We start from the raw sequence: 13,374 nt of genomic DNA on the forward strand, positions 1-13,374 counted from the left end.
AGACCGAGGGGGGCCAATCACCTGAGGTGAGGAGTTCGAGACTCACATGACCAACATGGAGAAGCCCCGTCTCTACTAAAAATACAAAATTAGCCAGGTGTGGTGTACATACCTGTAATCCCGGCTACTCAGGAGGCTGTGGCAGGAGAATCACTTGAACCCAAGAGGCGAAGGTTGTGCCATTGCACTCCAGCCTGGACAACAAGAGCAAAATTCCACCTCAAAAAAAGAAAAAAAAAACCAGGATTACAGAAATTGAAAATTGGAAATTCCTACTATCAGTCATCTTTGGTGAATACAATGCTTGTACGATCTACAGAATTCCACCTTGGCAACCAACAAATTATCTCTATTATCTCAAAGATTATTAAATGTGAGTCTGGTCTTTCTGGAACAAACATCCAGCAGATACAGCAACCTGGGGAACACATACTATTGATTAATGACAAGGCCCTATAATCTCCTGGGTGCAGTGAAATAAATTTCAGAAATATAAAGAAGGCATTTTTAATAGCATTCTTCTCAATTTGTGAATGTTCCTATATGCAATTTCCAACATGAATTAAGTGATCATAGTGTACTCAGAATACACCAAAAAAGCAAACTGAGACTTGGTATTAGTTGTTTAAATTTTAATACCCAAGAAAACATAAGTTAAAATTGAATACAAATACTGCTGGCATAACAAAAGAATATATACAAATTTGGATTCAAATGGGGTCATTGTGTGAACCTGAATGTAAGAATACATCATAACAACCTGTTGCTGAAGCCTTTTAATAAAGTAACAGATTTGAAATCAGAGGGATATAAAAAGACTGAAGAAAGAACAATAACTTTTCCTTAAACTCTCTTATCCATAAAGAATGGCAAACTCCATATGGACAGTAAAGTTAGAGGTCATCTAAATTATCAAGGCATTTTGAAAACATAAGCCTTAAATACCTAATTTCTGCCCAAACAATGTAAAAATAATTGGCATTTCATTGTGTTCTGAAGTTTAATTTTATATATCAGTCATGTTAACAAATTATAACAAATAAAAATAAAAGCATTTTTCATTTTTTTAAAAGTATGCATCATTACTTCTCCCAGGTACTTCAGTAATTTAAGCATAATGCTCATTTCATTAAACATTAAACACAAAGAAGACCTTAAAATCATGCATCGTTATTAGGAAGAGAGGGAAAATTCTTCCAACTTCAACCATGTAAAAGCTGTTTTTAAATTGTGAAAATTGTTAGAAACACTAGCTTTTTAGAATTTCAAAATATATCTGAAGAAACTATCTTTTGGATATTGTTTATTCAAACAAAACTTTTGGCCAGGCCTGCCACCATACCCAGCTGATTTTTCTATATTTAGTAGCGACAGGGTTTCACCATGTTGGTCAGGCTGGTCTCAAACTCCTGACCTTGTGATCTGTCCGCCTTGGCCTCCCAAACTGCTGGGATTACAGGCATGAGCCACTGCGCCCGGCCTCAAATAAGCAATTCTTTGGTTAATTCTGGAATTTGTGTCAGATGCCTGTGGGATACTTTTATTCCTGATAACACTCAATACAAAACTTAGTGTTGATATACTGTAAATTACATAATTTACATATTTATAAATTACATGGTTATAAATTACATACTGTAAAATCTAGGATTCATAGGTTGCCTACGATACCATTTACTTTTTTTTCTTTTTTAAGTTCTAAAAGTTACTGATAAAGAAGTATTACTTAGTTTTATAAGGGAATACATGATAAAATTCTTCATGTCTGAAAGATGCACTAAATTATTTCTGATCACTAAAAAAGTAAAGCTTCCAGCACCTCTTGAACACTGACTTCACTTTCCAAAGATGTACGTATTATCTCTCTTAACACCCAAGTCAATAGTCAAGCTAAACTAAGTATTTGGTGACTCTAAAGAAGAGAAGCATCAATTATTCTGAAAACTAGCCTGCACCTATCTTTGACTTTTATCTGTACTCTTCAAGCAAAAGATCACTTATCTTTATAGGTTAAGTTTTCTTGCTTGGTAATCTAAAGAACATTAATAGCCAGCTTAAAATGCTTATTCTATATTTGTACATTTGTGTAAATTATTATTTTTTTCTTTAGAAAACACATTTTAGTTTAAAACAGACAAACACAAACCTGAATACTGAATAAACTATGATAATTGACAATACTGTAAGGTTATTAAAAACACCCTTAAAACTTTTCAAAGTATATTAATAATTTTTACATAGTCACAATCCCTTAAAAATAAATTATTTACAACACCTTAGGTTGATGGAGTTTATGCAGGCATTACATGATTGTGATATGCTTCTTGAGACAATCTGCCTACAGTGCAGAAAACCTTGAACATATCCAGTCTACTTGCCATTGGAAAACTGAAGGCAGCATAACTTTATTAACGAAAATTAACATAATTGGGGCCGGTCTCAGTGGCTCATGCCTGTAATCCCAGCACTTTGGGAGGCCGAGGCAGGCAGATCACAAGGTCAGGAGATCGAGACCATCCTGCTGGCTAACACAGTGAAACCCCATCTCTACTAAAAATACAAAAAAATGTAGCTCAGGCTTGGTGGCATGTGCCTGTAGCCCCAGCTACTCAGGAGGCTGAGGCAAGAGAATCACTTGAACCTAGGAGGCAGAGGTTGCAGTGAGCCAAGATCGTGCCACTGCACTCCAGCCTGAACCACAGAGTGAGATTCTGTCTTAAAAAAAAAAAAAGAAAATTAACCTAATTGGAAGAAATTAATTAAAATTGGTATTGTGTTATCTGGAGAAAAATAATCTCATAATTTTTACATATCATAACTCTAAAATTATTTTAATATCATCTTAGTTTTAAAGTTGTCACAACATAATTCTGATGTTTCACATTATCTTAATGGAAAATGTCAGATCTGCACTCACAGGAAATTACATTATAAAAAATCATTTTTAATATGCTAAAAGCTACTGTATCAGTTTCCCCTGTCACATTGCACAACATATAAAATATAAGGTGTCTAAGTTTTTACAGATAATATAAAAACTGTTTACAAAATTTGTTTATATATCAATAAGCTAATTTTTTTTGACCAAAAATATTGGTAACAAAATATTACCAATGTAAATATAAGCCAGGTAAAATAATCAGTTCCTTCTGATTTGGAAAGCTTAAAAAAATTAAATAATAAGAATTCTACTTAACACAGAGTAATGCCAAGCTAATCAGCAGCAGCAATGACTTAGTATTGTTGGATCAGGCAGTCCTGATCGGAAAATTAAATTAAGTGCCTTTTGTAGGGCAAATGCCAAACTGTTGCTTTTTTTTTTTTTTAACCAAAATGCAATTAACTAATAGTAAGAGCAGCACTGTCAATATTAGCAGGTATATAAACTCCATATTTAATACATACTCAAAAATATAGCAACTATTATTAAAATTCTTGTAGTGTTAAATAACTTTTACATTTCCTGTAAAAGGCAGATGTTAACAAAGATCCTATAGATTGAAAATCATACACATTTCTATTATTAATAAAAACCTTGCAGTGATTTTTCAACTGTTTGCTTCAGAAGGGTTCCTTCTGGTGAATTCAGATATGTGAATTCTGATGAGCCCTTTCCTCATCCCAGCCTCCATACCCCATCTTATCCTTAGTGTCTGCACCTATCTGGACAAACACAAATAGGAGAAACTTTTAAGATGTGAAGCTAAGACATTCACTCTTCCTTTCCTGTTTTATTATAATGACTATGTATTTATTTTCTAGGTTTCTTACTTCCAGTCATGACAAAATAATGGTCATCATCTTCCTTTTTCTTTGCAGTAGTTTTTTTATCTCCACTATCCACATCCTTCACAGATAAGGGTGATTTCCTGGTTGAAGCTGGGGTTTTGCCACTTTTGGGAGGCCCTTTAGTTGAATGCTGTCCCTTAGCGACAGTCTGTGCTGACTTCGGTGCAGTTTGTGTTTTGGTAGAAGACTGCGGAAGGCTCACGATGGACAACGGGGTACGGCTAGGAGACTTCGAGGGGCTAGGTCCTGTCTTCTGGCATGTACTTTTATTCTGAGGCTGCTTTTTGGCAACAGAAACTATATTCTTATCTTTCAATTTCTGTGTGACTTTCACAGGAGAAACTGAGGATACAGAAACTGGCTGATTTAAATTCAACGCCGATTTAAGTTTCTGTGCTGGGACTGGCCTTGCTTGTGGGGCTTCATTGGATGGTAGAGACTGTGTTCCTAGACCTGTGGCCATGGTTTTGGAACTGGGTTTTGCCATTTTTGCAGAGGACTGGAAAGAAGGTTTAGGCTTTACAGGTATATTTGCTTTAGGTAGCTTGGGGCACTTTGATGAATTTGAATGTGCAGCTAAGTGAAATACTGCATCATCTCTCGAAGAAATATGATTATGTTTCATATACTTAGGTTGAGTTTTTCCAGAGCACTTATTTGGCAAAAGTGTGGACTCAGGCAGATCTGTTGAATTCTGGGAAGGAATAACCTTGGCCTTAGGGATAATGGGAGATGGAATACATTTTCTCAGTGACTTAGATACACAAGGTGTAATTCTTGGTGAAGAAGTGTTTTTACCTACTGGATTTAATGAAGCAAGTGAAGATGATACATTGTTTGAAGGAGCCTGTGGTTTCTTTGTTACACCTTTTGAAGACCTGAGCTTGGGATGAGAAGATGCTGCTGGAGAATTTGGAAATTTAGAATGAACTGACATGGAGCCCGTATTACCTCCTTTCAGTGAAGATGCTGGCAGCAATGCACCTGATGGACATCCCTGTTTGTCTTTGCTTTTTGGAATACTAACTGAGACGCTGGGTTTTGAATGTTGTTTCTGAAACATGCTAACTGCTGACAAAGGATTCATTTCAGGAGGCTGAGGAGTTCTGGCAGGCGAATCAGGTACACTTTCATTAGAAACTCCTTTTTGAAATGCTAAAATTTTTTGTTCTAGTGTGGCAAACTGTAATATTCGACAGGGGTCATATTTCAGCAGAAATCCTTGAAGAGTATCCCAGCCTCCACCAACGCGAACCATGACATGTTTTCCATGAAGCATCTGCCCCCAAAGGAAAATAAAAAGTAAAGCTGTAATACTATGGGGTTTACAGTTACAATTCATTAGCAGTTACAATTTGTGATGTCTGTGATCTATAAAATTCAGAGCATTTGCCAACAGCTTCACTACAAATTGACAGTTTCTTTCTTGTATTATTAACATAATAAACTTAATTCATATTCAATTACGCATCTAACGATACAGTCTTCCAATTTGTATGGAAGGTATTTTTATATAACACGCATCCTAAAAATCCAAGTTATTGCAAGAGCAGTACTGTTCAATGAAAAGTTGGATATTAAAGGAAGGAGATAGGAGAGAAGGAAAGAGAGGGAAAGAAGGAAAAACAAAGACATAGGAAAAAATGCCTCATAATAAGGAAAAAATAATTCTGGACTAAAGATAAAATGACTAAACCATGTACTTCACAATTTAAAATTATTTTCATATGTATTATATCAATTTAAGCTTTAAAGCATTTTGGTATAATTTGTTATTGTTTTTTCTTTGCAGATGAGAAAATTATGGTTCTGAAAGATTAAGGAATTTTTCCCAAGTCATATAGCTTGGCCTGGCCTCAAATGTATGAGCTACCCCTAACCCAAATAGTACTTTTGTGAAGACATCCTGGCTCTGCCAGTATATCTCAAGTTGGGTTTTAGGGCCCTGTCCATTCAGCAGGCAAATCTGCACAATTGTATGAGATTACAAATTTTAACTCTAAGTCCTATGTTCTGTGCACTACCACATCATACTGCCTTTAAAAAAAAAAAAAAGCTAATTAAAGAAAACACATGTGAATGTTTCTATAGGAGCTAGTTAGGGCTGAGGAGGTAATAATAATATGTGAAATAGAAGAATATATGTATGATGAAATTATACTTTTAAATATTTTTATCTTATTTTCCTAAATTGGAAATAAGACAGCTCCTGTATGGGAAGTGAAAAGAATGATGAACAGGTGAAATTTCAGTCTCCTTACCAGCAAAAGGAACAACGGGATCAACTGTAGATGGGACAAAGGAAAGAAATGAACATATATATCAGCATACTGGTATACACACTGATTCTGCGTCAGTGAGAAAAATATTTTCTGTTTAATGCCCAAAGGTTATATTATTATAAACTATAACATTTCTTTTTTTTCCCTATGAATACTCAATCTTATTAGATGTTTTATTTTTTCTTCTTATGATGGAAAATTATTCCTTTTTCTAAGAAAATTTGAGAAATAAGTTCCTTGGGGTCTACAAGGAATTTTCCCCTATGATATTCAATGTCTAAATAATCTTAGCTATTGAAGTTAATTGTTTGCTGTGTAATGAGTGTTTACCTAAATTCATTATATACTCATAAAAGAAATTACTCTTTGTTTTCCCTGTACAGTGAAATCCTTCCATTAATAGCATCTATTTCCATTTTTTTAAGTAAAAGGGGAAGCAAAAGGTTAGTAAAGCAATAAATCCAATTTCAAAACAGTATTTATGTATAAATAAAATGTAAATAATGGACTTACTCTTATAAAGAGTATTTTATCCCCTAGTCGGTATCGTCCTTCAGATAAATACTCAATAGAAAATCGATGAGAACAACTACAAGGAGGGTCTTCAGCAATATGTTTAACCTAAGATGACAAATAAATACAATTTAGTGCTTATTACAAAAAGCATTTTGTTTAAACTGCAATATTATTTGATAGCTAAGGAAAACCAAACTCAAAGATAAAAATTTAAGACAGTTGGACGATTTAATCTCTTTTCCTGTGCTTGTTAACAAATATTGAGATTAGACATTGCTAATTTAACATAAAAGCCAGCAGTGATGAAGGTCAGTCCCTCTCCCTCCCTCTCTCTCTCTCTCTTTCTCTCTCTCTCTCTCTATCTCCCCGCCCCCCTCTCATTTACCAAACCAAACCACTGCCCCATCTGAGGGCAAAAAATTGCTTTCAATTTTTCACCATTCTAAGTCCTAATGCAAGAAACACTTTCATTTATCCTTTTTCCCTCTTCAACTACAATAAAAATGAAAAAGTAATATTTTTGTAGCTCTTAATATTTGTCTGTTTCTTTTTCAAAAGTTTACGGCATTTTCCATTGCCAATAGCAAACCCTAAGTACAGTTTACTAGAATTTAAAAGCACCAGGTTTCATAATTTTAAAAAATGTTGCTAATGGGGCAAATGGTATTTCATAGTTGTTTTAACCTGATTTTCTGGATTATCAGCAAGTTTCAACACTGCACTTTCTTCTCGTGTGAACACAGACCTTGCCATTTACTTACTGCAATGTTTTTCTTAACAAACTTTGTAAGGTCTTTATATAATATGGAAATGAACCCACTGTACTTTCCACTTGATAAAAATATTTTCTCAATATTTCCTTTATTTATCATTCTTTAAGGTTATATGAGCTTCAAAATAAATTTTATTTTCTACCTACTGCATTCTTTCTGCTTCCCATATTGATAATGACAGTCTACACACACACACACACACACACACACACACACACACAGATACATACATGTATATACATATGTCAATAGCATAATATAGATATTTTGGCCAGATAAAACAGTTGTTCATTCTGACATATTCTTAATCTGTCTTGCAAGGTTATCTGACAGTTTTACCATAGACTTTTATTACATTAAACAAAACAAAGCAATACTTTAAAAGTGTTTATTAGCAATGATTATTTCTTAATTTTATAAATTTCACACTTTCATAAAACCCTGCATCCTTTGAATAGTTCTAAACAACAGTCTAAGCAGAAAATGTTCATGCTCAGTTCACCTTCACTATTCATATTTTAGTCACTGCAGGAGACCCACAACCCAAGGAATGGCAACTGTATTAACTTCTACCTAATGAACAGATAAAGTTAAGAAGACTGGCCAGTTGTAACCCATCATCTAACAAGTATGCATATATTCTGCAGGAGAGAATCCTCAAAAAAAAAAAAAAATCAATCCTCCCTCACAACTTCTCCTCCTCCTGTATTCTGCAAGTATCAGTATACCATCTACTTAGACAAACTTTGGAAATCACTCTAGATTTTCTCTCTCTCTCTCTCTCTCTCTCTCTCTCTCTCTCTCTCTCTCACAATCAGTCACTAATTCCTGTCAATTCTCCTAACAATTCCTGCTAAATATGTCTTACATTTGTTCCTTTTGCTCCATCCCCACTATTGCTGCTGAAGTTCAAGCTCTCATCTTATGCCTGGATTATTACCATAAAAACAATATAACCTCTACATGACCATGAGAATATTCCTTATAATTTGCAAATCAGATTACAATACTACCAGACTGAAAAAAGAATCAATGATCTCTTGTGGTCTATAGTACTCTTCATGATGAGTTCCAAGCCCCACCACTCTTCAACTACACATTTATTCCTTATCATACACAAGCAATAAGAAATCACTTTTAAAATATAATGCCCTGAATTAATCAGATAAGAGAATAGCACTGGTTTATATTTTGAATAAGAAACACTTTCTTTTAAAAATAACATCATCACCTGTAGCAAACTAGAAGTGCTTAAAACTATGAGACTTCAAGGTATCATGGTCAAAAGAAAGTATAGCAACTACTTACAGCTTCATGTAGCTCTTCATGCTGACAGCATGATTTTGGAATGCTGATGGAATCTTCAGCCCCTGAAGTATTAAGCAAGGTCTCTTCTAACTCAATTTCTTTCTCAAGTTTTACTAACACTGGTGGCTCAACCCCGTATCTGAAAAACAATCAGGAGATCTGATCATTCAAGCAAAGTTGACCCAAGCACTTGCCTGCATATCAAGATAGATTTTCTTTCTGAAGTAAAGTCCATATGATCCTCTTCTACCAATTGTTTCACTGGAATATTTGAAAATACTTTTTTTTTTTTTTTTTTTGAGACGGAGTTTTGTTCTTGTTACCCAGGCTGGAGTGCAATGGCACGATCTCGGCTCACCACAACCTCCACCTCCTGGGTTCAGACAATTCTCCTGCCTCAGCCTCCTGAGTAGCTGGGATTACAGGCACACACCACCATGCCCAGCTAATTTTTTGTATTTTAAGTAGAGACGGGGTTTCACCTTGTTGACCAGGATGGTCTCGATCTCTTGACCTCGTGATCCACTCGCCTCGGCCTCCCAAAGTGCTAGGATTACAGGTTTGAGCCACTGAGCCCGGCTGAAAATACTTTTTAATGTCTCATAGATTGCAAAGTATCTATGTGATAATCCTCACATCATAGCATATATTTCAGTTCTGGATGCTCCCAAAGTTCTACCTGGGATCCTGAAACACGGCTTCAAATGAGCTGGTGAGTAAAGATAGAACTGAAGTAGGTATGGGAGACACCATGCCTTGGCCTTCTGTCAGATCCTTTCTGTGTTCAGAGGACCTGCTTTGCCTTGAACTGCCTTAGACTACGTGCTTTTACCCTATTCTTAATCTAAAAAATTTAAGTAACCCCTCTCATAGTTTAACAGTAAATGAACATAAGCCATATTGAGAACCCGGATGTTGACATATGCTCATGCAAACAGAAAAGTTAATAAAGATACAAAAAGATAAAATATAAAAACAGTTAAGACAATGTCTTTATTACAGAAAATAGTGTTCTAAGCTAAAATTCAGTCACTTTAAAATGTTTTTAACATTGAAATTCTAAAATATTGTGGAATACATACCTTGACACAATTCGACCAATTTCAAGAAGACAAAGATACACCTGTCTTGGATCTTTGTGCAAAACTGTGGAAAAATAAAACGACCTATTTTGTAGAGCAAAATTAAATTTGGAAACATACTTCTGTCATGGAATAAGAGAGTTAAATAAAAAAGAGTAATGAAGACGGTGGGTTTACTTGTTTAGAAAAAAAATGAAGAAAATACACTTTTATTTTTTCTACATATTATCTTTTGACAAGTGAGTTTTTTTGTTTGTTTGTTTCTTGGTTTGTTTTTTAATAAAAACAGCTGGGAGGACGAAGCAAGATGGCTGTTTAGGAACAGCTCGGAGTTGCAGCTCCCAGTGAAAGCGCAGAGGGTGAGTGGATGCCGCATTTTTATTGCCCATGGACCAGGAGATTCCCAGGCGGAGGAGCCCCACAGGCCCACGGGTCGCCAGTGCAGCTGTTTTGGCCAGTGCGGTTCTTTGGGCGGCACAGCTGCTTTGCCCCACATGGCTGCTTTGTCCTGGTGGTTCGCCTTACAAAATACACTGGTCTGGGGGCCCTTTTGGCTGGCGATTGGAGGCCCGGAAAGTCACCCATTCATCTGATTAAAGACGGGTCTGAACAGGGAGCCAGGCCAGGAGATTCCTGGGCAAAAAAAAGTGCCATGAATCCCAGCGCCAGTGTTTAAGCCCGTGCAGTGAGTCACTGCAGGGGAAAACGCACAGATCTCAGCGCCTTTTCAACAAGTGACTGGAACACCTGGGATAGAGTGGAAAGGCTCTGAGGCAGGGAGCCAGGTGATCAGGCTCGGCTGGCCCCACCCCCACAAAAGAACAGCAATCAGAAACTCTCTGGATTGAGAGTTTCACAGCAAGCGCAGCTGAACCCGGGATGGTCCAGCTCTGTGGCGGAGGGGCATCCACCATTACCAAGGCACTATGGAGGTAGTCCGCCATTCCCAAGGCAACCCGCCATTGCCGAGGCTGCCTGCCGTTGCCAAGGCAACCTGCCACTGCCAAGGCAACCTGCCTTTACAGAGAGAGTTCGCCAATACAGAGGTGGGCCACCATTGCCGAGGCAGTTCTAACTACACCCATATAAACAGGGCTGCAGGGAAATTCACACGGCAGCTGGACGGAGCCCACAGCAGCTCAGCAAAGCCTCTGCAGGCAGATGGTGACTAGGCTGCCTTTTTGCTGGGTAGGGCAGCCCTGAAAGAAAAACAAAAAGGGCAGCAGCACAACAGAAACTCATAAAGCCCTAACTCCCCAGGACAGAGCACCTGGGAACAAAAAGCGGTTTACAAGTTCTGCTGCAGCAGACCTAAATGTACCTGCCCAGCAGCTCTGAATGAACAACGGAACTGACAGCTCAGCACTTGAGCTCCACTAAAGGACAGACTGTCTCCTCAAGCAGCTCCCTGACCCCTGTATATCCAAAGAGTCACCTCATAAAGGAGAGATCAGACTTACATTTGGCAGATATCCTTCTGGGACAAAGATAGCAGAAAAAACTGGGAGAAACCCTTATTGTTCTGTAGCTGCTGCAGGCGATCCCCAGGCAAGCAGGGCCTGGAGTGGACCTCAGCAGTCCTCCAGCAGAGGGGCTGGACTGTTAGAAGAAAAACTAAGAAACAGAAATAACTTCCTCATCAACAAACAGAATGTCCACTCAGAAACCCAATCTGAAAGTCAGCAAATACAAAGATGACAGGTAGATAAATCCATAAATATGGGAAGAAACCAGCGCAAAAAAGATGAAAACACCCGAAACCAGAACACCTCTCCTCCCACAAGGGATCACAACTCCTTACAAGCAAGGGAACAAGGTTGGATGGAGAATGAGTGTGATGAAATGACTGAATCAGGCTTCAAGAAGGTGGGTAGTAAGAAACTTCTGTGAGCTAAAAGAACATGTTCTAACCCAATGCAAAGAAACTAAGAACCTTGAAAAAAGATTTGACGAAATGCTAACAAGAATGGACAACTTAGAAAAGAATATAAGGGAATTCATGGAGCTGAAAAACAGAACACGAGAACTTCGTGAAGCATGCACAAGTTTCAACAGCTGAATTGACCAAGCAGAAGAAAGGATATCAGAGGTTGAAGATCAACTCAATAAAATAAAACCAGAAGGCATGATTAGAGAAAAAAGGGAAAAAAGGAATGAACAAAGTCTCCAAGAAATGTGGGACTATCTGAAAAGACCTAATCTACGTTTGATAGGTGTACCTGAATGCAACAAAGAGAATGAATCCAAGCTGGGAAATACTCTTCAGGATATTAGGCAGGAAAACTTCCCCAACCTAGCAAGGCAGGCCAATATTCAAGTCCAGGGAATACAGAGAACACCACAAAGATACTCCTCATGAAGAGCAACCCCAAGGCACATAATCGTCAGATTCACCAGGGTTGAAATGAAGGAGAAAATGCTAAGGGCAACCAGAGAGAAAGGTTGGGTTACCCACAAAGGGAAGCCCATCAGACTCACAAGAGATCTCTCAGCAGAAACCCTACAAGCCAGAAGAGAATGGGAGCCAATATTCAACATCCTTAAAGGAAAGAACTTTCAACCCAGAATATCATATCCAGCCAAACTAAGCATCATAAGTGAAGGAAAAATAAAATCCTTTGTGAACAAGCAAGTACTCTGAGATTTTGTCACCACCAGGCCTGCTTTACAAGAGCTCCTGAAAGAGGCTCTACACATAGAAAGGAACAACCAGTACCAGCCACTCCAGTAGGATACCAAGTGGTAAAGAGCATCAACACAACGAAGAATCTGCATCAACTACTGGGCAAAACAGCCAGCTAGCAACAAAACGGCAGTATCAAATTCACACATAACAATATTAACCATAAATGTAAATGGACTAAATGCCCCAATCAAAAGACACAGAATGGCAAATTGGATAAAAAGCCAAAACCCATTGGTGTGCTGTATCCAGGAAACCCATCTCACCTGCAAGGATACACAAAGACTCAAAATAAAGGGATGGAGGAAGATTTACCAAGCAAATGGAGAGCAAAAAAGCAGGAGTTGCAATTCTCATCTCTGATAAAATAGACTTTAAAGCAACAAAGATCAAAAGAGACAAAGAAGAACGTTACATAATGGTAAAAGGATCAATGCAACAAGAAGAGTTAACGATCGTAAATATATATACACACAATACAGGAGCACCCAGATACGTAAGGCAAGTTCTTAATGACATACAAAGAGACTTAGACTCCCACACAATAATAGTGGGAGACTTTAACACCCCATTGTCAATATTAGACAGATCAACCAGACAGAAAATCAACAAGGATATCCAGGACTTGAACTCAGACCTGGACCAAGCAAACCTAATAGACATTTACAGAACTCTCCACCCCAAATCCACAGAATATACATTCTTCTCAGCACCACATCACACCTACTCTTAAATTGACCACATAATTGGAAGTAAATCACTCCTCAGCAAATGCCAAAGAATGGAAATCATAACAAACAGTCTCTCAGACCACAGTGCAATCAAGTTAGAACTCACAATTCAAAAACTAACTCAGAACTGCACGGCTTCATGGAATCTGAACAACTTACTCTTGAATGTTGACTGGATAAACAATGAAATGAAGGCAGAAATAAAGATGT

General features: G+C 37.4%; 1 protein-coding gene across 2 annotated transcripts in view; it reads right to left on the minus strand.

Moving 5' to 3' along the window:
- Window positions 1–617: 617 nt before the first annotated feature.
- Window positions 618–13,374, minus strand: part of GAS2L3 (growth arrest specific 2 like 3) — a 77,000-nt gene continuing 64,243 nt past the window's right edge. For both annotated transcript variants that reach the window (XM_003929605.3, XM_074402353.1), the window contains 4 exons: window positions 9,751–9,814; window positions 8,669–8,807; window positions 6,585–6,692; window positions 618–5,068 (listed from right to left, as the gene is read on the minus strand). In XM_003929605.3, the coding sequence (XP_003929654.1) occupies window positions 3,752–5,068; window positions 6,585–6,692; window positions 8,669–8,807; window positions 9,751–9,814 (1,628 nt within the window). In that variant the 3' untranslated portion in view covers window positions 618–3,751. The remainder of the gene's footprint in view (window positions 5,069–6,584; window positions 6,693–8,668; window positions 8,808–9,750; window positions 9,815–13,374) is intronic.

This window comes from Saimiri boliviensis, chromosome 7, assembly GCF_048565385.1.
Source record: "Saimiri boliviensis isolate mSaiBol1 chromosome 7, mSaiBol1.pri, whole genome shotgun sequence".
Lineage (NCBI taxonomy): Eukaryota > Metazoa > Chordata > Mammalia > Primates > Cebidae > Saimiri > Saimiri boliviensis.